The 26830-nt window shown below is 41.8% G+C and overlaps 1 protein-coding gene across 8 annotated transcripts in view; it reads left to right on the top strand.

Moving 5' to 3' along the window:
• Positions 1-26830, top strand: part of UTRN (utrophin) — a 910930-nt gene that overhangs the window by 393430 nt on the left and 490670 nt on the right. For all 8 annotated transcript variants that reach the window (XM_040350827.1, XM_040350824.1, XM_040350828.1 and 5 more), the window contains 2 exons: positions 15186-15391; positions 23599-23753. In XM_040350827.1, coding sequence (XP_040206761.1) covers positions 15186-15391; positions 23599-23753 — 361 coding nt within the window. The remainder of the gene's footprint in view (positions 1-15185; positions 15392-23598; positions 23754-26830) is intronic.

Genomic DNA, 26830 nt, shown 5'->3' with positions numbered 1-26830 from the left:
TCAAGGAGTTCAGAATTTTTGATGATAGGCAGTGGATATCAGGCTAATGGCCTGTAGACACGATTCGAATATCGTACAAAAATTGTCGTCCGATGAAGAATCGTCCGATAATCGGATCGTTGGTAGAGAGCTTTCGAGAGCCGATCATAATTATTTGATTGGACAAGCACAAAAAATGTTCTCGATATATACCAGATCGTACGATTTTCATTTAGTCAGTATAGTTGTCATCCGAAAATACTAGGGTTGTCCCGATACCACTTTTTTAGGACTGAGTACGAGTACCGATACTTTTTTTCAAGTAGTCGCCGATACCGAATACCGATACTTTTTTTAAATGTGTCCCCAAATGCAGCCATGTCCCCCCCATATGCAGCCATGTCCCCCACATATGCAGCCATGTCCCTCTAGCCATGTCCCTCACATATGCAGCCATGTCCCTCTAGCCATGTCCCTCACATATGCAGCCATGTCCCTCACATATGCAGCCATGTCCCTCTAGCCATGTCCCTCACATATGCAGCAATGTCCCTCTAGCCATGTCCCTCACATATGCAGCAATGTCCCTCTAGCCATGTCCCTCACATATGCAGCTATGTCCCTCACATATGCAGCAATGTCCCTCTAGCCATGTCCCTCACATATGCAGCAATGTCCCTCTAGCCATGTCCCTCGATGTGGCGGCGCGATGCGGCGGCAGCGGTGGGGGGGGAAAGGGGGGGGAAAGTATTCTATTTAGGTATCGGGGGTATTTGCACGAGTACGAGTACTCCCGCAAATACTCGGTATCGGTCCCGATACCGATACTGGTATCGGTATCTGGACAACCCTAGAAAATACAATAAAACTACATTACAACACATTACCATCACTTACGATTTTTTTTTCTATCGGACGAGAATTTTCGTGAATTTAGTAACCTATTCAATTTCTACTTGTGACTATTAAGCAAAACATTTCGGATGATCTGTCGTCGATTTTCAGATCGTGTGTACGGGCCATAACTATTAGGCTATTATCACAACTGTTACAAATCAGATTTCTGTACATTTCAACCGTAAAGTACATTGTGTAAGCTGAAGATTATTCAATGTACGGTAAATCTGTGTCCAGACTATAGAAATTTATGTTTTTTTACACATTATTGAAAGACAGTAAATGAGCTTTAAAACAAATCCTCACCAACCTATGTAGCTACTTTTACTGTGAAGTAATTTATTCTCGACGTTTATGACAAAGACTCTGATGTCAGGTTTCAGTTATTATTTTTATTATAGTTTTTAGCATCTTGAAAACCCGGTGTGTGTCTGCATTAGAGGGCTTGCAGGCTGATAAACTTCTATTACAATAGAAAGTACATGGGTAACAGAATTTTTTAGCAATGACAGAATCACTATCTTTAAAGTTTATGTTGCTAGGAAAAAAATAATTGCAGTCAATAAAACGGTCTGTGTCAAAGAAATTCCAAGCAGTTTATAGTCCAGCCACCTAGAAATTGACATTTGAAACATTTGGAGCTAGCTACAGAATTGCCACCTTCAGTAGCTACTCATGTCATCTGCTGATGAAGTTGCATAGAAAATCATTATAATTAGCTACAGTAGAAACTCAACAAATCGCTGGGGAAAACAGACAGAGGTTTGTATTTTCTGCTAAAAGGAAACATTTTGATATGGCAAAATATGTCTATGTTATACAGTGTAGTTTTAACTTCTTCAATACCAGACACTTTTACCCTCTTCTTGCCCAGGCCAGTTTTCAGCTTTCAGCACTGTCACACTTTGAATGGCATTTGTGTGGTCATGCAACACTGTACCCAAACTAAATTTTTATTATTTTGTTCATACAAATAGAGCTTTTTTTGGTGGTAATTAGTCCACTCCATTTTTTTTTTACTTTTGCTAAATAAACAAAAAAAATACAGATTTTTTTTAAAAAAAAGATTTTCTTTGTTTCTGTTATAAAAAATTGCAAATAAATAATCATTCTTCATAAATTTAGGTGAACATGTATTCTGCTACATATTTTTGCTATGCCCCATGATCCGGGAGGACGTGATATGATATCCACCTGGATCGCTGAGAGGCTGGCCCCGGTTTTATTCGCTCAGGGACCATGCAGGAACCAGCTAATTAGACAGTTTTTGAAGATTTTTCAGTAAAACATTTTTATGGTGTTTATTTTTGCGTTTTCATAGTTAGACAGGAGACAAAAAAAAACAATAAAGCCCTGTACACACGATCGGATATCTGATGGAATCAAATCCGATAGATTTTTTCGTCGGATATCCGATGAAGCTGACTTTCATCAGTCTTGCCTACACACCATCAGTCAAAAATCCATTCGTGTCCAAACGCGGTGACATACAACACTACGACGAGCCGAAAAAAATGAAGTTCGATGCTTCCGAGCATGCGTTGACTTTATTCTGAGCATGCATGGATTTTTGTCCGATGGAGTTCCACACAGACGATTAGATTTTTTATCGTTTTTTTATCCATAGGAAAAATTTTAAAACATGTTCTATTTTTTTTTACCAAGGGGAAAAAAAAACTATGGGGCCCACACGACCAGTTTGTCCGATGAAAACGTTCCATCGGTCTGTTTTCATTGGACAAACCAATCGTGTGTACACGGCTTAACAGCTAGAAAACATGGCATAACCTAGTTTATAACTTTTTACACATGCTTTGCTATTATACTGTATATGATTTTGAGGTTTGGTAGTAGATTATTGATGGTTCTGATTACCTTGCTAGGTATCTCAAGGAGTAGCCTTTTCCAATGTAATAAGATTGTTTTCCACCTTTAAATATAGGCTGAAAGAAAACATTATTCTGTTACAAGCAGAAGTTATGTTGAAATCAATCATGCCCACAAGGGATACTTCAAATGATTTATGTATGTTTTCTTCCATAGCTACTTATTCTACTGAGACTTATGTAAGGTTTTACTTGGCCAAAGTTTTGGCATGACCGCTGTGCAGGAAAAACTTTCTTACCATCTGAGCATGCTGTTACACCAGATTTTCTCAGCACACACAATTATAAAATCCAAACTTGCAGCTTTTGACTCTAGTAAAATCTAAACACATAGGGGCAGATCCACAAAGGAAGTACGCCGGCGTACTTTCAAATTTCCCGCGTCGTATCTTTGTTTTGAATCCTCAAAACAAGATACAACGGCATCTGTGTTAGATCCGACAGGCGTACGTCTTCGTACGCCTTTGGATCTTAGATGCAATTCTTCGGCCTCCGCTAGGTGGCGTTCCCGTCGTAATCCGCGTCGAGTATTCAAATGAGCTATTTCCGACAATGCACGAACGTACGCGCGGCCGTCGCATTTGTTTACGTTGTTTCCGTTCGGCTTTTTCCGGCGTATAGTTAAAGCTACTATCTGGTGGCGTACTCAATGTTAAGTATGGCCGTCATTCCCGCGTCTAATTTTGAAAATTTTACGCCGTTTGCGTAAGTCGTCCGTGAATGGGGCTGGACGCCATTTACGTTCACGTCGAAAACAATGACGCCCTTGCAATGTCATTTAGCGCAATGCACGGGGGGAAATTTTAGGGACGGCGCATGCGCAGTTCGTTTGGCGCGGGGACGCACTTCATTTAAATGAAACACGCCCCCTACTCGCCGCATTTGAATTCCGCGCCCTTACATCGCGAGAGATACACTACGCCGCCGTAACTTACGGCGTGAATTCATTGTGGATTTGAAACAAAGCCAAGTAAGTTACGACGGTGTAGCATATCTTAGATATGCTGCGCCGGTGCAGATCTATGTGGATCTGCCCCAGGGTGTCCAACCTACGGCCCAAGATGGCTATGACTGTGGCCCAAATCAAAATCATTAACTCACTTAAAAATGATGATTTTTCTTTTGGATTTTTTGTAAAAATGCATTTAGGGTCCTTTCACACGTGTGGACCGTTCGTCCGTTTTTTCATACGTCCGTTTACGGACTGCAATGCTTTCCAATGGGATAGCGTACATTAGCGGATGAGCATCCGCTAACGTCCGTTAACATCCGTCTCCGTTAAGCTTCGTTTTTTTGAACGGAAGAAAACCCTATTTTTCTTCCGTCAAAAAAACGGAACGGACGAAAAACGGATGTTAGCGGACAATCCGTTTAACATCCGATCCACTAACATCCGTTTTTCATCAAAATATGTAATAAAAATAAAGTTCTAACAAAAAAAAAAAACGGATGAAAAACGAATGAAAAAACGGATGAAAAACGGATGAAAAAAGGATGACAACTGATAAAAAACTGATCTAAAAAACGGTCCACACGTGTGAAAGGACCCTTATACTTAGCAAACACATGCAGCTTTACACAGTTTCTTTACTGAACTTTTATAAGTTGTACAATAACAAAAATATCCTACTCTTCACAATCATGCCTTTTCATGTCATAATTTTTTGTCATCACCTAAACTTGTGAGCAACTATTTTCAAGGATGAAGCACACTAAAATATCTGATGAGCACCTTGAGAATCCATTGAGAATTGCAACTGTATCCATCAAGCCACATATTGATGTGTTAGTTTATCAAAAACAGTGTCAAATATTGCAGTAGTTTTATGTTGCCCTCTTTTTCTTTTATAATGAAAAATATTACAAAAAAATGAAGTTGTATTACCCAGATAGGTACATTATCGTATCAGTGATCATTTACGTGTGATCTGCCCAACCTTTTCTACTCATCAGCTATTCTTATTTTTGGTGTTTTATGTGTAACCCAAGACAATTCTTCTTCTTCCAATGTGGCTCAGGAAGATTAAAGGGTTGGACACCCCTGGTCTAAACTAAGATGAGAAACAAAAAATTGGGCAGATGGGTTCAGAAATGGATGGAATCTTTGGGGGTTATTTACTAAAGGCAAATCGACTTTGCACTAAAAGTGCAAACTACCAGTGCAAAGTGCAGTTAAAATTGCACTGAAAGTGCAGTTGTTGTAAATTTGAGGCCCCGTACACACGACCAGTTTCCTCGGCAGAATTCAGCTTCCGACCGAGTTTCTGGCTGAATTCTGCCGAGAAACCCGGCCGTGTGTACACTTTCGGCCGAGGAAGCCGACGAGGAGCTCGGCGAGGAAATAGAGAACATGTTCTCTATTTCCTCGTTGTTCTATGGGAGCTCTCGCCCCGCCGAGCTCCTCGGCGGCTTCAGTGCTGAACTGGCCGAGGAACTCGATGTGTTTGGCACGTCGAGTTCCTCGGCCGTGTGTACGAGGCCTGAGGGGTAGATCTGAAATTAGGGGAAGCTCTGCTGATTTTATGATCCAATCATGTGTAAGCTAATATGCTGTTTTTTTTTTCCTTGCATGTCCCCTCGGATCTACAGCGACTGCCTTTCCAAGTGCACTTTCAGTGCAATTTTATGTGTACTTTGCACTGGTAGTTTGCACTTGTAGTGCAAAGTGGATTTGCATTTAGTAAATAACCCCCTTTGTCTTTTTAATTAATTTAAACTGTCTAGCGGTATTCCTGAGTCTGGCTTGGGGTGGAATTTCCGTACCATTAGCGGTATCCCTGAGCCAGACTCGTGATCACATTGCAGGATCCAGGCAAAGTTACTTACCTTGTCCTCTGGATCTTGCCATGTCTCCCGCTGTGTGAGCGAGCTGTCTCCTCACTTGATTCACACAGTGCCCGAGTGCTGCCGATCTCCGTTCCCTGCGACGTTGCGACGCACCGGGCGGAGATTGGCGCCAAATTCAAAAAAGTAAAAACACACAATACATACAGTATACTGTATAAAATAATTACACATCCCCTTTGTCCCTAGTGGTCTACCCAGTGTCCTGCATGCACTTTTATATAATAAAGACTTTTTTCTGCCTGGAAACTGGAGATTGTCCATAGCAACCAAAAGTGTCCCTTTATGTCAAAAGTGGTTTAAAACCAGCTAGAAAACAGCGATAGTAAATAAGAACTAGTGCAGAATTGAGCGATAGCGATTTGTGGGGAAATACATTTTATTATAATTATTATATTATTATTTTTTATAATTATTTATATTTATTATATTATAATTTATGATTTTTTGTTTCAAACTTTATCATACCCGGGATGTCTACTAGACTCTTGTTTGGACAGATTTAAGTGAGTTATTTCTAAGAATTACAGGCCTACAATATAAAACGCCAAATTTCCATGCACAATAATTGTACCGCTTTCAGCATCAAATATCTGACATAATCATACCGCCAGGGAGGTTAAAGATGTATAATCTAAACATGAACACATGTTACTTTTAACCTCTCTTTCAGTGTTACAGTTTCCCTAAAAAAACATTTTCTGTGTCATTACACATCAGAGATATTTCTTCAAATGGACATTTCCCCAAAACATTAACATGCAAGCAGCTTCTTGTGTTTTATGCTGTCATACTTCATTATAGTAAAATTGCATATATATTCTTTGGGTTGGTACTTCAATAAAACATTTTCACATTAAAAAAATACAGAAAATTTTAATTTTGCAACTCTTATGTGTCGTAAATATTTTTGTATAGAAAAAAAATCTTACAAAACACACAAAATAAGCATATCATCTGACAGGGATGTTCATTGCAACTTTCTATCTATCCAGAACTTTTTCTTACTTCTCTATCACTATATATTGTGGTATTATGGGGACCATAATTGGAATAGTTTCTCCCATAATCCTTTACATGTTTCATAATTAAAGGGGTTGTAAAGAAAATTACCCTAAATAGCTTCCTTTACCTTAGTGCTGTCCTCCTTCACTTACCTCATCCTTCCATTTTGCTTTTAAATGTCATTAATTCTTCTGAGAAATCCCCACTTCCTGTTCTTCTGTCTGTAACTCCACACAGTAATAATGCAAGGCTTTCTCCCTGGTGTGGAGTGTCGTGCTCGCCCTGTCCCTTGGACTACAAGAGAGTCAGGACGCTCTCTACGTTGCAGATAGAGAAAGGAGCTATGTGTTAGTGGGTGTCCTGACTCTCCTGTAGTACAAGGGAGGGGGCGAGCACGACACTCCACACCAGGGAGAAAGCCTCACATTACTGTGTGAAGTTACAGACAGAAAAACAGGAAGTGAGGATTTCTCAGAAGAAATAAGGACATTTAAAAGCAAAATAGAAGGATGAGGTAGGTGAAGGAGGACTGCACTAAGGTAAAGGAAGCTGTTTTGGGAAAACAAATTATACCTTTACAACCCCTTTAAGTCTTCCTTGAGCTGTGAAAGTGGCATAGGTAAACAATACAAATACATTTTCACCCCCAAGCAGAGAAAAACTTGAACTGGGAACACAAAATAGGACTTGAAGGACTTCATTAGGTCTTTATAAATGCTGTTTTAATGGAAAGTTATGATAGTTTAAAAATGTAAAGCTGTTGATGCTAAATGAATAAAACCAATGTGACCCTTCCAACTTTTCAAGGATAGGAGAGCAGTTAATATACAGCTCCTTCTGAGGCCCCGTACACACGACCAAGTTTCTCTGCAGAATTCAGCCAGAAACTCGGTCGGAGCTGAATTCTGCCGAGAAACCCGGCCGTGTGTACACTTTCGGCCGAGGAAGCCGACGAGGACCTCGGCGAGGAAATAGAGAACATGTTCTCTATTTCCTCGTTGTTCAATGGGACATTTCGGCTCGCCGAGATCCTCGGCGGCTTCACAAGGAACTCGACGGGCAAAACGATGTGTTTTGCCCGTCGAGTTCCTCGGACGTGTGTACGGGGCCTGACTCCTTGAAAGATTTTGATCCCTTCTAATGCTCATTAGCAACACAGGAGGAATCCAGGAAGCTACTCTGGATGTTGGACACAGTTTCTTTCATGCAAAGACCTGCTCAGCTATCATTTATTTATTAAAGATACTTATATAGTGCCGTCAATTTACACAGCGATTTACATTTATATGTTGTACATTCACATCAGTCCCTGCCTTTAAGGAGCTTAAAATCTCCCGAACTATGACATACTATCATACCAAAAAAATCCTTATTTTGTTAATTTACCTTCTTAAAGCGGGGATCCAGGGATAACATTTTTTTTGTTTTTTTTTTGCAATCTCAATTACATTATTATGAATATTCATTAAAACATATTAATAAAGCAAGATCGGTACATAAACAGTTGCAAAAACTTACCTGATATCATCTGAGGGATCCATTGTGGCCGTTTCCATCATAGCTGTGGGCATTATGAAGCCCAGTTCATGTTTCTTCGTGGATTTTCAGAGAGAGGTACATGCTGGAATTTTTAGGCACAGTAATGCCCAGAGACTCCTGGTAAATGAGTGTCATCTTTTCCCAGGAGGCAATGGGGTTGTAGGACAGGAAGTTATACCACCTTGGACTAGGGACTAGGCAGATTATGAAATATGCCTAGTAACAGCCATATAGAAGTGAGTTAAACATTTTTTTTTTTTAAGATGATTTTTTTTTTTACATTAAAGGCAAGCTGTTCATAAAAAGTTTGATTTTAGGGTGGAACTCCACTTTAAGCCTGTCTGCTAATAGAACAAGGACCCTGTAATATTGACCACTTCAGCCCCAGCAGGTTTACTCACTTCATGACCAGGCCATTTTTTTGCGATACGCCACTGCATTACTTTAACTGACGATTGCGCAGTCGTGCAAATAATGTCATACATTCCGAGTCTTTGGGAGGGGTCTTCTCAGCTGGGCACACGCTCCTGCCTGCGTTCCTGTGCTAAGGGAAGATAGATTCTCAGAAGTAAGTGCTACATTAATTGTCCTGGTGGTATGATTATGTCAGATTGTTGTGTCTCAAATCGGTACATTATTTCACATGGAAACCAGGAAGTAACTGAGGAAATATGAAAAAAAAAAAAAAAAACTGTTTAAAACAAGTAAAGATGATACAGTTTCCTATCTATTTACTAATGCTATCAGCATAACGATTCAAAATAGTCAATGCTTATTGTTCTGTATGTGTCTGTCCTATACAGAAACATTTGTACATGGTAAATATATAAATAAAACAATCATGTGTTTTAATATTTGTCCATGAGCCGATGTATTCATAATGTGTAGGAAAGCCAAATTAGAATTCAATTTTCTAGCTGTTTTTCATTTGGAACCTCAAAGACAGAGGGAAATGCTAATAATGCATTACATTTATGAAAATCCAGTAGATAAAACACATCAAAAGTAGTGAATAGAAAATTTTTATATAAAACATTATAGCCATGGGAGATTCAGTTGTATTAGAGCACATCGATGCAGCAGCATTTTCCTTCGTATTCTAGGCCCATTGAGGGTTCTCATTATATTGGAATAGTTAATTGCTTCCAGAATGCTGACAATAGATCAGGCAGTTATGTAACCAATATAAGATGAGGGTATTAAATCCAATAAGTAAACACTGAGTTCTGACAGAGGTTTAAAAAAAAAAAACTGTCATGGAATCATGGAGGATGCCATGTCACTGTCATGGAATCATGGAGGATGCCATCTCACTGTTATGGAATCATGGAGGATGCCATGTCACTGTCATGGAATCATGGAGGATGCCATGTCACTGTTATGGAATCATGGAGGATGCCATGTCACTGTCATGGAATCATGGAGGATGCCATCTCACTGTTATGGAATCATGGAGGATGCCATCTCACTGTTATGGAATCATGGAGGATGCCATCTCACTGTTATGGAATCATGGAGGATGCCATGTCACTGTGATGGAATCATGGAGGATGCCATGTCACTGTGATGGAATCATGGAGGATGCCTTGTCACTGTCATGCAATCATGGAGGATGCCATGTCACTGTCATGCAATCATGGAGGATGCCATGTCACTGTCATGGAATCATGGAGGATGCCATGTCACTGTCATGGAATCATGGAGGATGCCATCTCACTGTCATGGAATCATGGATGATGCCATGTCACTGTCATGGAATCATGGAGGATGCCATGTCACTGTCGTGGAATCATGGAGGATGCCATGTCACTGTCATGGAATCATGGAGGATGCCATGTCACTGTCATGGAATCATGGAGGATGCCATGTCACTGTCATGGAATCATGGAGGATGCCATGTCACTTTCATTAAATCATGGAGGATGCCATGTCACGTGTCATAATCCTACGGGGTAAAAATGACCGCACCAGCCAAGCAGATACTGGCTGGAAAAAGCGCACAGAGGCGATTCAGTTCGCATGCGTTGCGCTATACAAGTCATTAATTCATTCATTCATTCATTCATGGAATCATTTAGGATGCCATGTCACTGTCATGGAATCATGGAGGATGCCATGTCACTGTCATGGAATCATTTAGGATGCCATGTCACTGTCATGGAGTCATGGAGGATGCCTTGATGCATTCACATAATATCACAGTAACCATGAGATAAAACAAAGTTCAGGAATATTCCTTTATCCCATTGTTTTGCAAATCTATGTACACTACAAACTGTATGATTGAATCGGTTCTGATATCACTGTTTTACTAACCTGACAACTTAAACCATAATTTTGTTTGCAAATATTAAAGATTCTAACTACCAGCAAGGATAAGTCCTTACATTTAAAGAGCACCTGTCATTTCAGATCCATCATGACAGAGCCTGTTAGCGGGCATCCACTCATCTACTGCCGCCACCTCCCTCACCTTGTTGTGTAACTGCTGCATCACCAGCCGTCCCATTAAAGTGAATGGGACTGTTGGTGAATCAACAGCGGGTCATTGGAGGAGCCGCTGCGGGACAGAGATGACAGTTGCTCTTTAAAAATTATGATTTAAATCAAGCTTTTTTTACTAGTGATTTAAATTATGATTTACATTGTGATTTAAATCAACTTGATTTAATTTTCCGAAGATTGCCAGGAATAGCACATCCCATATTTCTGGAAGGTTCAAGCGGTTGTAAAGAAAATTTTTCCTTTAAAATAACAAACATGTTATACTTGCCTCCAGTTAGTTTTGCACAGAGTGGCCCCGATCCACGTCTTCTGGGGTCCCTCGGCGGCTGTCTCTGGTCCTCCCCGCAAGTACTGGCCACAGTCATGCGAGAGCTTGCATGGTGGTGAGTAATTGCGGGCGCGCTCCCGTGATACAGCGAGCGGCCATAGCCGCTCGCTGTATCACTCGGCCCCGCCCCTCGGCGCGCCGCATCACTGGATGTGATTGACAGCAGCGCCAGCCAATGGCTGCGCTGCTCTCAATCCATCCGCTCTAGCCAATCAGCGGCCAGGCTGATCGGCGAAGAGGATCTCAGGATCGCGCGGGACTTTTCGACGGGTCAGGTAAGTAAAACAGGGGCGGCAACATCAGATGTTTTTTCACCTGAAAGCGGGAGTTCATCCGAATTTTTTTTTCTAAGATTAGATTGATGCTCATTTTGTCAAGGGGAATCGGGTAGTATTTTTTTAAATCCGAGCAGTACTTACCGTTTTAGAGAGCGATCTTCTCCGCCGCTTCCAGGTATGGTCTTCGGGACTGGGCGTTCCTACTTGATTGACAGGCTTCCGACAGTCGCATACATCGCGTCACGAGTAGCCGAAAGAAGCCAAACGTCGGTGCGGCTCTATACGGCGCCTGCGCACCAACGTTCGGCTACTTTCGGAAAATCGTGACGCGATGTATGCGACCGTCGGAAGCCTGTCAATCAAGTAGGAATGCCCAGTCCCGCAGCCCATACCCGGAAGCGGCGGAGAAGATGCGTCTCTAAAACGTTAAGTACGGCTTCGATTGTAAAAAAAAACTCCCGATTCCCCTTGACAAAACGAGCATCAATCTAATGTAAAAAAAAATAGGTTTTTGGGTGAACCTCCACTTTAATGCATAGATTGCATTAAGGTGAAACATTTTTTTCATTTCCAACTCCTTTCATTTTGATAGCTAAAATCTGCCAGTATACTGAAAATAGCTATTCAAAAACAGAAGTACACACGATCGGAATTTCCGATGGATAAATTCAGACGGATTTTTTTCATCCGATATTCCGACCGTGTGTGTGCCTCATCAGAGTTTTTCCTTCGGAAATTCCGAAGGACTTAGAAAGAGAACATGTTATCTTTTTTTCCGTTTGTCTGTATGGAACTCCAACGGAGAAAAAACACGCATGCTCAGAAGCATTGAACTTTATTTTTATGGGCTCGTCGTAGTGTTGTACATCACTGCGTTCTTGACAGTCGGAATTTGGTGTGACAGTGTGTATGCATGACAGCTTGAACGGAATTCCTTTTGAAAAATCAGTCAGAGTTTATTCTGATCGTGTGTAGAAGGCATTATTGTTTCCTGGCCTTGGTGCAAGCTCCCTGGAATCCAGATTCAGTTATATTATACACTGTATAACCTAATTGCACTCGCTACCTATTGCAGTTTAATCTTCCTGAGAGCCTTATTCATTTACTGGTTCTGTACAGTCCCAGGCTGCAGCTAAACACTATAACCAATTATTGATAATGGAAAAACCAAGATTAGAGCCAGTTTTAATTTCGAAACAATAAATGTTTAATAAACGAAGGTGAGACAAACAAAATAACACCCTGTTACAACAAACTGCACAGTAACATTGAAATGATCAAACTGCCAGGCCCAACCCTTGTAACTAGAATGTTAAAGGGGTTGTAAAGGTACATTTTTCCCCCCTAAATAGCTTCCTTTGCCTTAGTGCAGTCCTCCTTCACTTACCTCATCCTTCCATTTTGCTTTTAAATATCTTTATTTCTTCTGAGAAATCCTCACTTCCTGTTCTTCTGTCTGTAACTACACAGAGTAATGCAAGGCTTTCTCCCTGGTGTGGAGTGTTCGTGCTCGCCCCCTCCCTTGGACTACAGGAGAGTCAGGACGCTCTCTACGTTGCAGATAGAGAAAGGAGCTGTGTGTTAGTGGGCGTCCTGACTCTCCTGTAGTCCAAGGGAGGGGTCGAGCACGAACACTCCACACCAGGGAGAAAGCCTTGCATTACTCTGTGTAGTTACAGACAGAAGAACAGGAAGTGAGGATTTCTCAGAAGAAATAAGGACATTTAAAAGCAAAACCGAAGGATGAGGTAAGTGAAGGAGGACTGCACTAAGGTAAAGGAAGCTATTTAGGGAAACATTTTTACCTTTACAGCCCCTTTAAGGCTGCATTCAGGCTCCTTACACACTGGGATTAAAAAACACCAGTTCCCTCGCCAGGAAAAAAATAAAAAAAAACGCTCATATAGAATATCTTTGTACAGAGGTTTAAGCGCGCTTAGGAGTGTTTAACGTTGTTTCTGCCAGTATGCTCCGATCAAAACCGCAAACCAGAAGCGGGAACGCGTGTTTCTGCTACGCTCATGTGTGAATGGAAAGCGCCTGGGAGGAAGTTTTTAGGCAGCAAGGATATCAAGGAGATCAAAATCACATATGAATGCTTCTTATTTATGAAGTTGCATCAAAATAGCAAGCCAGTCATACTGCATAGTCACACTGGAAATCGCACCAGGATTACATGAAAATCGTATTAGAATACGTGGGAAGTGATATGGAGAAAACATGAAAAAATCGAATACAAATGCATAATTAAATTTGACGCAATGTGGCAAAAAATCATATGCTGGTCTAGATTGAAAAATGGTATCGCTCAATAGACTTTGTGGTCCAAATGGGTGAATATCGATTCATATATGGGTACTGTGGCTGTAACAAAAGGCGATCTACCAATTGTCTTCTGTACTACCACCCTGCTGGAAAATTTCCTCTTGATCAGTGTTTTCTGACATATCTTCATGTCTTCTGACATGTTTTTTGAGTATTAGAGAATACAATGACACTGTGGGGAGGATTGGAATGTATGGCTGGGAATTGGGTCAGTTCATGGTCATCTATGGCCAGCTTTAATGATCATTTCTTTTGCACATTAAACATGCTCTGTTTCTTTAGTTAATCAACCCCATTGAGTTGCGGTGCATATTCTTTACTCACTTGTACAAATATATTTAGACTTTTTATTGGAACCAAAATTCTTGGGCCGGATTCAGAAAGGACTTACGACGACGTATCTCCAGATACGCCGTCGTAAGTCCAAATGTGCGCCGTCGTATCTATACGCATATTCTGGAAATCAGATACGCCTGAATTTTGCCAAGATACGACCGACGTAAGTCTCCTACGCCGTCGTATGTTGGGTGCATATTTACGCTGGCCGCAAGGGGTGCTTTCGTAGATTTACACGTCGAATAAGCAAATGACCTAGATACACCGATTCACGAACGTACTTGCGCCCGTCGCATTTAGCTACACCGTTTAGGTAAGGCGTACGTCCGGTGTAAAGTTATCCCTGCTATATGAGGCGCAGGTAATGCAAAGGTATGGACGTCGGAAACGTCGAAACAGCCGTCGTATTTTACGTCGTTTGCGTAAGTCGTACGTGAATGGGGCTGGGCGTAGGTTACGTTCACGTCGTATGAATGGAGCCGGCGTATCTTAGGGAGTAAATTTGACGTGATTCTGAGCATGCGTCGTTCATTCGGCCATGCATTTACATGGGGTCACGCTTCATTATAATACAACACGCCCACTGCCTTGCTACTTTGAATTTTGCGGGCTTACGCCGGCCCATTTACGTTACGCCGGCGTACATATGGGAGCAAGTGCTTTGTGAATACTGTACTTGCCTCTCAATGTTACGACGTCGTAGCGCATATGAGATGCCCTACGCCTAACTAAAGATGCGCCGATCTCTCTGAATCTGGCCCTTTATCTTTTCTGTTTAATTCCTATTTATCACCTTGTCAGTTAACATGTTTTGTGCCATAAAGTGGTACAAAATTAGCTGTTTTAGTAAATAAGATGAGCAGCAGCAAAAAGGGTCGCTGGTTCGAATCCCAACCACAACACCATCTGCCTTTAGTTTGTCTGTTCTCCCTGGGCCTATGTGGATTTCCTCTGTGTACTCCGGTTTGCTCCCAAACGCCAAAGACATGCTGATAGGTTTATTGGATCCTTTCTAAATTGGCCCTAGTATACTGTATGTAGGAATGTGTGTTAGGGATTTTAGGTTGTAAGCTCCTTGAGGGTAGGGATTGATGTGCATGTACAATGTATATGTAAAGCTCTGTGTAAATTGACGACGCTATATAAGTACCAGAAATAAACAAAAAAATAATATATATATTTGCATGATGAACAGTACAGTTAAAAAAAAAAAAACTATCATACTATGCTTTTGTATTAACTCCTGATTTTTTAACGGCACAGCGGAAAAGTTGAAGAATCAATGGGACAGCACACAACATGGCGTTGACATGCGACAAAAGCAGCTACAAGATATGTTATCTGACAGCATGAAGTGGGAGGAGCTAAGGAAGGAGTTGCAGAGTATCTTGGACCAAGCAGATTTCCGCCTGTATACCCTTGTGCAAACATCTAAAGATACACTCGTCAAACAGATTGCAGAGAACAAGGTAAATAATCACTAAGGTGATAGTTTCGAAAATACAGGAAACCTGGTGCAGATCTTCATAACTAACAGGAAGATGGCCATTACTTTGCCATATGCTCCTCTTTGACCTTTTCTATACTGAAGCGATGTGCAAAGTAAAATAAGCTATAGCAAACAACAAGATTTTTTTTATTGGTGGATGTAGATCCCTTTCTACCTTGTCCAATCAGAAAATGCCTTGTATTTATTGAGAAAATGCAAAGCAGTCTCTGAATGGCTTTAATGCCAACTTCCTGTGTCCATAATGCAGCAGGGCAGCCGCTCGACATGGGAGCCAGAAGCAAGTGGAGATCACCGGAGTAGCCGTGTCTACGACAATGAGGGATCCCACAGGTATGGTAAATGCAAAGTTACATTGGCCCAAGCTGGATCAATGCTACTATGTGAAAATGCCATACTAGTAATTCTTTTTTTAAAGTTTGTAAAGGAAATCACAGTGTAGTTTATGTTATAACAGGATATGGAACATGTGAAAAGGGCACAAAATGGAAGAAACTCCCACTCCCAAAGTAAAATAATAGATGGTATAATCATCTAATTTCATTTTTCTTGGTGAAGATGGCGCTGATAAAAAGAATGAACGTAATCATTCGTTATTTATAAGTACTGCGTTAAAATAATAACTTCTAACAATATAGATGATTGGATAACAAATGCTTTATGCATGCACTTGAGGCACACATTCAGAATATACTTACATTTTAATCACGTTTTTTATTTTATTTTTTAATTATTCAAGTATCTCTTCTTTTATATTTAACTAGCTTGAAAATATATTGTTCAATGTGTTTTCCTTGTACTAGCAGGTACATGCAGTTGTTGTCTTTGGACTGCAGAGGGAGGTATTGTAATATTTAACACTACAATGGCTTTATGTATTTAGAAAGTTTCACTTCGTTGAACTGCCTGTTTCTGTGTTAAAAAAATGAATCTCTTTACAGCCACATATATACATATACATGTTTAGTGTGCTTACATGACATTTTACATAATATTTCTAAATCTTCAATTCATTTTAGTTTTATTATACTTCTATAAAGGCAACGTGTAGTGTCTTCCCTTACTTTTTAAATGGTTTTAATATTTTTTTTAGAAAGGCAAATATAAAATATTGCATGGAAAAAAGTTCACCCTGTGTAGTCAACAGGTGACAAGTAAAAGTCTGGGACTCCCAGTGTAGAGATAGCTGGTTTAGTGTTGTTTTGTGAACATAGATCTAGGTAGCAGTGCAGCAGGTTTACCGCGAACTTTCCGCGAACAGCGGTCTGTTGTTGGATTTTCCGAGCCTGTGTACACAATTTCGTCGGACAAAAGTCCAAGGTACAAACACGCATGCTCGGAATCAATGCTCACCAAACACATCATTAGCAGAAGGTGCCCAAAGGGTGGCGCTAATGAGCTGAAAAACGACATAGTACGTAACTACTTTCAAGTTTTTTGGCCCGACAATTGTTTGTCGTTTGTATGCAAGACAAGTTTTTGGCCAACGCCCTTGAGGCCTCGTACACACGACCGTTTTCCTCGACAGAATCCATCAAGAAACTTGGTGGCAGAGCTTTTTTGCTGGGGAAAACGGCCGTGTGTATGTTTTTCATCGAGAAAACTGTCGAGGAACTCGATGAGAAAAAAAGAGAACAAGTTCTCTTTTTCCTCTTCGGGAGTCTCAATTTCCTCGTCGTGTTCCTCGTCGGGCTGGTTTTCGACGAGAAACGCGTTCGTGTGTATGCTTAGAAACCCCCTCATGCTCAGAAGGGTGGCGCCAGTGGAATCAATCTTCCCCTTTATAGTGCCGTCGTACGTGTTTTACGTCACCGCGTTTGAGAACGACGAGATTTTGTCTTGAGAGTGTGTAGGCAAATAAAGCTTGTCAAGATTCTCGACAAGCCTAACAAGGAACTCGTCGAGGAAAACGATGTTTCATTTACGACGAGTTCCTCGGTCGTGTGTACGAGGCATCAGACAAAAGTCAGAGGCTTTGTCTGTGGAAAATACAATCGCACGAATGCTTTTTTGGTGTATTTTTACCTTGTTGAAAACACAATAAAAATATTCCCTGTAAAACGGGAGTTCACCCGAAAAACAATTTTTAACATTAGATTGTCGTGCGAAGTGGCTCCCAAACAAAATTGGCGTCCTTTTTTTCCCACAAATAGAGCTTTCTTTTGGTGGTATTTGATCACCTCTGCGGTTTTTATTTGTTGCGCTATAAACAAAAATAGAGCGACAATTTTGAAAAAAAAATCTATATTTTTTTTCCTTTTTGCTATAATAAATATCCCCCAAAAATGTATAAAAAAACATTTTTTTCCTCAGTTTAGGCCGATACGTATTCTTCTACCTATTTTTGGTAAAAAAAAACGCAATAAGCGTTTATCGATTGGTTTGCGCAAAATTTATAGTGTTTACAAAATAGGGGATAGTTTTATTGTATTTTGGGACAATTGTAATTTTCACAGCAAAAAATGCTATAAAAATGCATTGTTTACTGTGAAAATGACAATTGCAGTTTGGGAGTTAACCACTAGGGGGCGCTGAAGGGGTTAGGTGTGACCTCATATGTGTTTCTAACTGTAGGGGGGTGAGGCTGGACGTGTGACATCATTGATCGTAGATCATAGAGAACACATGATCAATGACAGCGCCACAGTGAAGAACAGGTATGCTGTGTTTACACACAGCTCTCCTCGTTCTTCAGCTCCGGGGACCGATCGCGGGACTCCAGCGGCGATCGGGTCTGTGGGTCTTTTGGTCACGGAGCTTCGGACTGGGCCATTCTGCCAACGTATATCGGCGTGAAGGGGTACTTAAGTGGGTAATATGTGTTCCAGTGCACATACGCCAATGATGGTGCGCGTTTAGGAGATATTTACTTTACCTACAGGTAAGCTTTATTTTACGCTTACCTGTAGGTACAAAACGACAAAGGGAGTTTACTCCCACTGTAATTTATTGACAGCAGTTTCTTGTTTATTAAATACCCCATTTAGAAGTAACCTCTAGTCAAAACAAAAATTTTAATTTTGGGATGCATACAGGGAGCACAATCTGCCTGCTTAGTTTTTTAGTTGTCCATCCAGGCATTGCTGTACTGCACTGCACTCCCTTTTGTCTATTATCTGGAGTTTCCTGTCTGTGATGCAGGATATTACATTTCCCAATACACCCATTGCAGGGTATTTTCTGCCTTTTCTATACCGATGACCTCATATAAAAACATAGTGCCACATAAGTTTCACCCAATGAGATTCAAACATGCCTATAGCAGTTTCACCCAATGAGATTCAAACATGCTTATAAAAGTTTCACCCAATGAGATTCAAACATGCCTATAGAAGTTTCACCCAATGAGATTCAAACATGTCTATAAGAAGTTTCACTAAAATGAGATTCAAACATGCCTATAGCAGTTTCACCCAATGAGATTCAAACATGCCTATAGACGTTTCACCCAATGAGATTCAAACATGCCTATAGACGTTTCACCCAATGAGATTCAAACATGCCTATAAACGTTTCACCCAATGAGATTCAAACATGCCTATAGCAGTTTCACCCAATGAGATTCAAACATGCCTATAAGAAGTTTCACCCAATGAGATTCAAACATGCCTATAGCAGTTTCACCCAATGAGATTCAAACATGCCTATATAATTTTCACACACTGAGATTCAAACATGCCTATAGAAGTTTCACCCAATGAGATTCAAACATGCTTATAGAAGTTTCACCCAATGAGATTCAAACATGCCTATAGAAGTTTCACCCAATGATATTCAAACATGCCTATAGACGTTTCACCCAATGATATTCAAACATGCCTATAGACGTTTCACCCAATGATATTCAAACATGCCTATAGACGTTTCACCCAATGAGATTCAAACATGCCTATAGAATTTTCACCCAATGAGATTCAAACATGCTTATAGAAGTTTCACCCAATGAGATTCAAACATGCCTATAGAAGTTTCACCCAATGATATTCAAACATGCCTATAGACGTTTCACCCAATGATATTCAAACATGCCTATAGAATTTTCACCCAATGAGATTCAAACTGCCTGTAGAGGTTTCTACCAATCAGATTCCAAAATGCCTATAGAAGTTTCACCCAATCAGGTGCAAACTGTCTATAGAAGTGTTTCCCAATAACATGCAAACTGCATATAGAGGTTTCTCCCAATCTAATTCAAACTTGTCTAATGAAGTTTCTCCCAATCAGATTCTAAAATGCCTTGAAAGTCCTATCGATTGATACAATTAAAAAGCAAAGGCTTCAAAAAGTAGCTGTTTGAAGGGTATTGCAGAGAAGCAAGATTAAAGGACCACCATTTCAATCAATTTCGTATTCTGATCTTAATACATGGAATAATAATCTGACATGTGTAAGACACTTACACGGTCAGATTTTAGGATGCAGTACCGCATCCGCCACTGGGGGCATTTCTCATTGAAATGCAGCTTTGCGTATGCAAATGAGGACTTAAGCAGATTTTCAAAGCATTTCAGCACTGTGATTTCTGCCTAAGTTCCGAATTTGCCGGCGCAAAACTAGGGCTGGTTTTATAATGTGGAAAGTTAGCCAAACCTTGTAAAGGCCCATTCCAGCGACGGCATTTGGTATGCATTCCTGAGGGAGAACTCCACGGCAATTTTTAAATTCAAAACCGGCATGGGTTCCCCCCCAGGAGCATACCAGGCCCTTAGGTCTGGTATGGGTTGTAAGGAGACCCCCCCACGCCGAAAAATTGACGTAGGGGGTCCCCCTACAATCCATACCAGACCCGTATCCAAAGCACGCTACCCGGCCGGTCAGGAATGGGAGTGGGGACGAGCGAGCGTCCCCCCCCCTCCTGAGCCGTGCCAGGCCGCATGCCCTCAACATGGGGGGGTTGGGTGCTCTGGGGCAGGGGGGCGCACTGCGGGCCCCCCCACCCCAGAGCACCCTGTCCCCATGTCGATGAGGACAGGACCTCTTCCCGACAACCCTTGCCATTGGTTGTCGGGGTCTGCGGGCGGGGGCTTATCGGAATCTGGGAGTCCCCTTTAATAAGGGGGCCCCCAGATACCGGCCCCCCACCCTAAGTGAATGGATATGGGGTACATCGTACCCCTATCCATTCACCTGGAGGCAAAAAGTTAAATTTAGTAAACACACAACACAAGGCTTTTTAAAATAATTTATTATTCTGCTCCGGATGCCCCCCCTGTCTTCGTTATTAGCTCAATTACCAGGGGGGGCTTCTTCTTCCGCTCTCCGGGGGTCTTCTTCCACTCTCCGGGGGGGGTTTCTTCTTCCGCTCTCCGGGGGGGGCTTCTCCGGACTCCGGGGGGCTTCTTCCATCTTCTCCCCTCTTCCGCTGTTGACTCGGCGAACCCCGGTTCTTCTGCAGCTCTCCGGTGCCTTCTTCTTCAGCGCTGGCTGCCTGCTATGTTTGTGTGTTAGCTCAATTTCAAACAGGCAGCCGGCGCGGTCTTCTGTGACGTCAGGGTCTTCTGGTCTTCTCCCCTCTTCCGATGTTTACTCGTCGCCTGTTGTCGCTGTAATGATGGAAGCGCGCCTTGCATCACATTTATATAGGCATCACCGTCCCATCATGCTCCGGTAGGTACCCACGTGGTGGGTGCCTACCCACGTGCACCCACCACGTGGGTACCTGCCGGAGCATGATGGGACGGTGATGCCTATATAAATGTGATGCAAGGCGCGCTTCCATCATTACAGCGACAACAGGCGACGAGTCAACATCGGAAGAGGGGAGAAGACCAGAAGACCCTGACGCCACAGAAGACCGCGCCGGCTGCCTGTTTGAAATTGAGCTAACACACAAACATAGCAGGCAGCCAGCGCTGAAGAAGAAGGCACCGGAGAGCTGCAGAAGAACCGGGGTTCGCCGAGTCAACAGCGGAAGAGGGGAGAAGATGGAAGAAGCCCCCCGGAGTCCGGAGAAGCCCCCCCCGGAGAGCGGAAGAAGAAACCCCCCCCGGAGAGTGGAAGAAGACCCCCGGAGAGCGGAAGAAGAAGCCCCCCCCTGGTAATTGAGCTAATAACGAAGACAGGGGGGGCATCCGGAGAAGAATAATAAATTATTTTAAAAACCCTTGTGTTGTGTGTTTACTAACTTTTACTTTTTGCCTCCAGGTGAATGGGTAGGGGTACGATGTACCCCATATCCATTCACTTAGGGTGGGGGGCCGGTATCTGGGGGCCCCCTTATTAAAGGGGACTCCCAGATTCCGATAAGCCCCCGCCCGCAGACCCCGACAACCAATGGCAAGGGTTGTCGGGAAGAGGTCCTGTCCTCATCGACATGGGGACAGGGTGCTCTGAGGTGGGGGGGCCCGCAGTGCGCCCCCCTGCCCCAGAGCACCCAACCCCGTTTTTAGTATATCCATTATTGCTTTTATTTGGCATATCCTTATATTCCCAACCAAGTTGTACAGTAGTAGTGAGAGGGGTTAGGAAAAACAAAACCATTACAGGTGCTTGAAAAGCTGTAACAACATATTTTAAAAAAAATAATGATCGTAATAATAAATAAAATAATCTGTAGATATTTGCCAACCATTGTTAGCATCCCCTATCACTGCCCATTGTCACTTTTGCTGATTAGCTTTTATAAATAGAGAACATTTAAGTAAAGGCAGGTAAAGTAATTGTTCTTACTGTGTTTTAAATGTAGTCTATATATTGCAGACTGCAGTATAAAATACTAGAACGTGCATAGGTAGACAAAACAGTGGGCTACTGAATACCTCACTATCTCCTCATCTCTATAACATAGGTGGGCAGTGTTCTGCAGTCTACAGAGAGCACATAAAGCTTTAAAGTGGTTGTAAATCTCCGACGTGAAATATGAACAAAGCATATCCTTCTATAGTGTGTACTTGTCTCAATCCAGAGCACTAAATGTTATTTCTGGCTGCTGCTTCTGTGGCCTGCAATCAGCATGGATCACGTCTAACAAGTTTTCCTGACACCAAGAGAAAAAAGGTGACAGAGGAGGGAGCTTTAGCACACAATCCTTGATTGACAGCCTCAGCTCTATTCCTGTGTGGAGGGGGGCGTGTCCCTTCCCTCCAATCAGCTCTCAGGCCTTGTACACACGAGGAGACATGTCCGATGAAAACGGTCCGCGGACCGTTTTCATCGGACATGTCTCCTGGGAGCTTTTGGTCTGATGTGTGTACACACCATCAGACCAAAATCCCTGCAGACAGAGAACGCCGTGACGTAGAAGACACCGACGTTCTCAAACACGGAAGTTCAATGCTTCCACGCATGCGTCGAATCAATTCGACACATTCGCGGGATTTCGGTCCGCTGGTTAGACGTACTAACCAGCGGACATTTCCGACGGACAGGTTTCCAGCGGACAAGTTTCTTAGCATGCTAAGAAACTTTTGTCCGCTGGAAACCTGTCCGCTAGGCCGTACACATGTCCGCAGACCAGTTTCATCGGACATGTTCGGTCGTGTGTACGGGGCCTTAGAGCTCTCCTCACTGAGCTACACAGTGTGTAATTTCAGCTCTCTGCTCTCTGTTTTCTGGAAGCTTAGGCACGTTTTATGAATTATTGACTTTGAATAAATGTAGAGAAGACTGCAGATAAACAGGTAAAACTTACGTAGGAGGCTTTGTTTCATATCTATGTATAACCTGAGGCCAGTCACTTCACTGGGCATATGTAAAGGTTTACAACTACTGTACTTTAAGCTCACAATATAACAAAACATGTTTAATGTTATATAATTTAACAGACGGATAAGGATACAATTAGAGAAGTTAGGGGTCATAGCTGAGTTTTGTGTAGCACTCTTCATAAAATATTTTCTTTTGCCAGTAGCTGCAGAATGTTTTAAAATTAGGAATTTTGAAGTTGGTATATAAAGCCTTTCTTATTTATTGACACTCCGTTGATAACTATGTTCTTATTTATTTACTTTCTGTGAAAATGAATTCAGTAAATTTTTGTAAATAAATAGATGACTAAGTTCTGCTATGTGGCAGTGTGAGTAATAGTAGCGAATAGTAAACATATTTTGCTGTGTCAGTTTCAAATAGAAAATGTACCTGGGGAGTTATTTATCTAGTTTATTTTTATTTACTACAACTATGACCATTCTTCTTCCCACTTATAGCACCAAATTATATTTTATTTTTCAGGCTTTAATGCAAGAACTGCACAAGGGTGAGATAGCTATGGACACATTTAATGAACTTACCAACAAAGTACTACGTGATTACAGCTCTGATGACACCAGAAAAGTAAAGGAGACTAGCGATCAACTGTACATGACGTGGGTGAACATGAATAAGAGGTAAGGACACAGCTAGAATTGGAGGTCCAGTTGTGGGCAACATTGTAAAAAGGACTTAACGGGTTTGGGGAGTATTCAAAGACGGGCAGCTAAATTAATAAGGGGGACTGAAAATCTCACGGAAAGTAAGCCTCGGTTCACATTGCTGTGACTTATAACGCGACAAATCAAAACATATTCATTTCAATGGGTGCTGTCATAATCAATGTGACTTGAGTCGCAGCAAAAAATAAATAAAAAAAAAGGTTCCTGCACTACTTTTCTGCAACTTTGGTGTGACTTGAGTGACATATACAGCAATAATAATTCACAAAAGTCACAAGCAAGTCAAACATTTTGGGAGTCGCAGCAGTGTGAACTGAGCTTAAACGTCTTGAAAAACTGGGTACGTTTTTCAACTTTGAAAGAAAGAAGTCTTAACAACTTAGTTAACCTCCCTGTGGCGGTATGATTCTTTCAGAAAAAAGATGCTGAAAGCGGTACCATTATTTGCAAGGAAATTTGGCGTTTTATATTGTAGGTCTGTAATTTTTAGGAATAACTCAAACTCACTTAAATCTGACCAAACAAGAGTAGTAGGCATCCCGGGTATGACATTTTTTTTAAAACAAAATTATAAATTATAATATAATAAATAATTATAAATAATTATAACAAGTAATAATATAATTATAATAAAAATTATTCAATAATGTAATCAACTCAAAATCACTGAAATTTGCTCAGTTGCCGAATTGTCGCTGTCATTACTTTTATTTTTTTTATGACGAATTTCCCCACAAATCGCTATCGCACAATTCTGCAAGTGATTATAATTTATTATCACTGTTTTCTAGCTGCTCTAAAACCATTTTTGACATAAAAATACACTTTTGGTTGCTATGGACAATCTACAGTTTGCAGGGAGAAATAACAGTTTTTATTATATAAAAGTACATGTAGGGCACTGGGCAGACCACTAGGGACAAGGGGATGTGTATTTTTTACATACAGTACTGTAATCTAAAAGATTACAGTATACTGTATGTAATGTGTTTGTTTCCGTTTTTGAATTTGGCGCCGTTCTCCACTCCCGTGCGTCGTAATGTCGCAGGGAACGGAGATCAGCGGCACAGGAGGACGCTGTGTGAATCGAGCAAGGTCCCGCTCGCTCACACAGCGCGGTGGCATCGCTGGATCCAGGGACAAGGTAAGTAACTTTGTCTGCTGCTGCAGCGAGGCAAGCCCGAGTCGGGGTTACCACTTTTGGTAGGAAAATCTCACCCCGAGTCAGACTCGGGAATACCGCTAGGAGGGTTAAAGGGGTTGTAAAGTTTTTTTTTTAATAACAAACATGTTATACTTACCTCCACTGTGCAGCTCGTTTTGCACAGAGTGTCCCCAAACCTGGTCTTCTGGGGTCCCTCGGCGGCTGTCTCAGCTCCTCCACGCAAGAACTCAACACCTTCATGCGAGTGAGCTCGCATGGTGTTGAGTTCCTGCGGGCACGCTCCCGTGATACAGCCGGCGGCTATTGCCACTCACTGTATCACTCGGCCCCGCCCCCCGCTTGCCGCGTCATTGGATGTGATTGACAGCAGCACAAGCCTATGGCTGCGCCGCTTTCAATCCATCCAGTGTAGCCAATTAACGGCTCAGAAACTAAGAGGATGACGGGGGGCGGGCGTGGGACTTTTTTGAGGGCTCAGGTAAGTAAAACAGCATAGGATGCATTAAGATGAAAAAACATTTACCTTTACAACCCCTTTAATATGATTAAATACACTCAAGATCAGAACAAAGAGTTGGCTGGACAAAGGGACATCAGTTGCCTTCAGTTTTACAAGGGGTTCTTTACAGTAACAGTAGTTGAAGCCCATCCCTGGGAAAACTGGTTCCCCCTCAATCCATCACCCATTTACAAAGGTTAGAAGGTTCTATATTCCCCTCACCTGCTCCATGACCTTCCATGGCATCTCTTCTGGACATAAAGACTGGTGATCCACCAATGTAGTTCCATCCCGAAACCATCCAAGTCTTACTTCTGCTCCTCATGATGACATCATTACATTATAATCAGTCATGGTGTAATGTTAATGGTAACTATGTGAGTGTATGATTTTAGGAATAAAGTGAAATGGTTTCACACTATGTCGAGCTTCTTTTGTCTTTTAATGTGCTAAGCCTAAACGAGAGCGCATACCTGTGGACATCTGGAAGATCACATTGGAGCAGAGCAGCCAGTGATTTATATAAGCATACTTTGACCACTCAATTATAGAGGGTCAAGGTCATCTGGTAAGCTTATATTAAAGCAGAGTTTCAGGCTTTTTTTGTTTATTAAAAGTTAGCAGCTACAACAAGTGGAGCTGCTGACTTTTAATAAACAGACACTCACCTGTCCAACGGTCCAGCGATGCGGCCGCACAGAGCCCCGCTCCTCACTGTGGTGCCTCTATTCAAACTGTGGGCAACCAAAAATGACAGCTTGCGTCTTCACTGCCGGGCACGCACTGCGAGAATGCGCTGGTCGCCCTGCGCTCTCCGAGTGGACAGGCAATTCTCTGGGACCTGTGAGGTGTCCCAGAAGATTGCAGAGAGGGAGGGGCCTCCTAGGATATTTTTCATTTGCATATTTAGTCACTTAAGCTGTAGCGTTGACTTTTTTTACATGTTGTTAGTTGTGTTTTTATACCAGAACACTAGTCTAGCTGCTTCAGCCTGTATTGGGTTTTGATGGAGTATTGCAGTTTATGTTTTTTATTTTTTATCATCATTCATGGCTGTTAAAATATTTGGGACCTGTGAGGAACATGATAATCGCCTGTGTCACCGTGCCCGAAAGAAGGACCATTGCACTTTGCAGTTGAGACTATAAAATACTCCCGACACTAGCCAATAGTTTAATTACACACAGAGAGGGAAGGGTACACATGTGCCAGTCTATCCCATTGGTGTACCTGGTCTACTTTTGCTATCAATTACACTCAAACCCCCCATATCCTACAACTCATACCATATTATATATGTCTAAGTGCATATTAAACTAGTGTAACTAAAGTACTGCTGTGTGTCTATCTGGGTAAAAAAATGACAGT

Source organism: Rana temporaria, chromosome 4 (genome assembly GCF_905171775.1).
Source record: "Rana temporaria chromosome 4, aRanTem1.1, whole genome shotgun sequence".
In the NCBI taxonomy this organism is placed as follows: Eukaryota; Metazoa; Chordata; class Amphibia; order Anura; family Ranidae; genus Rana; species Rana temporaria.
Note: the sequence above shows the minus strand (reverse complement) of the source record. Positions and strands in the feature narration are given on the sequence as shown.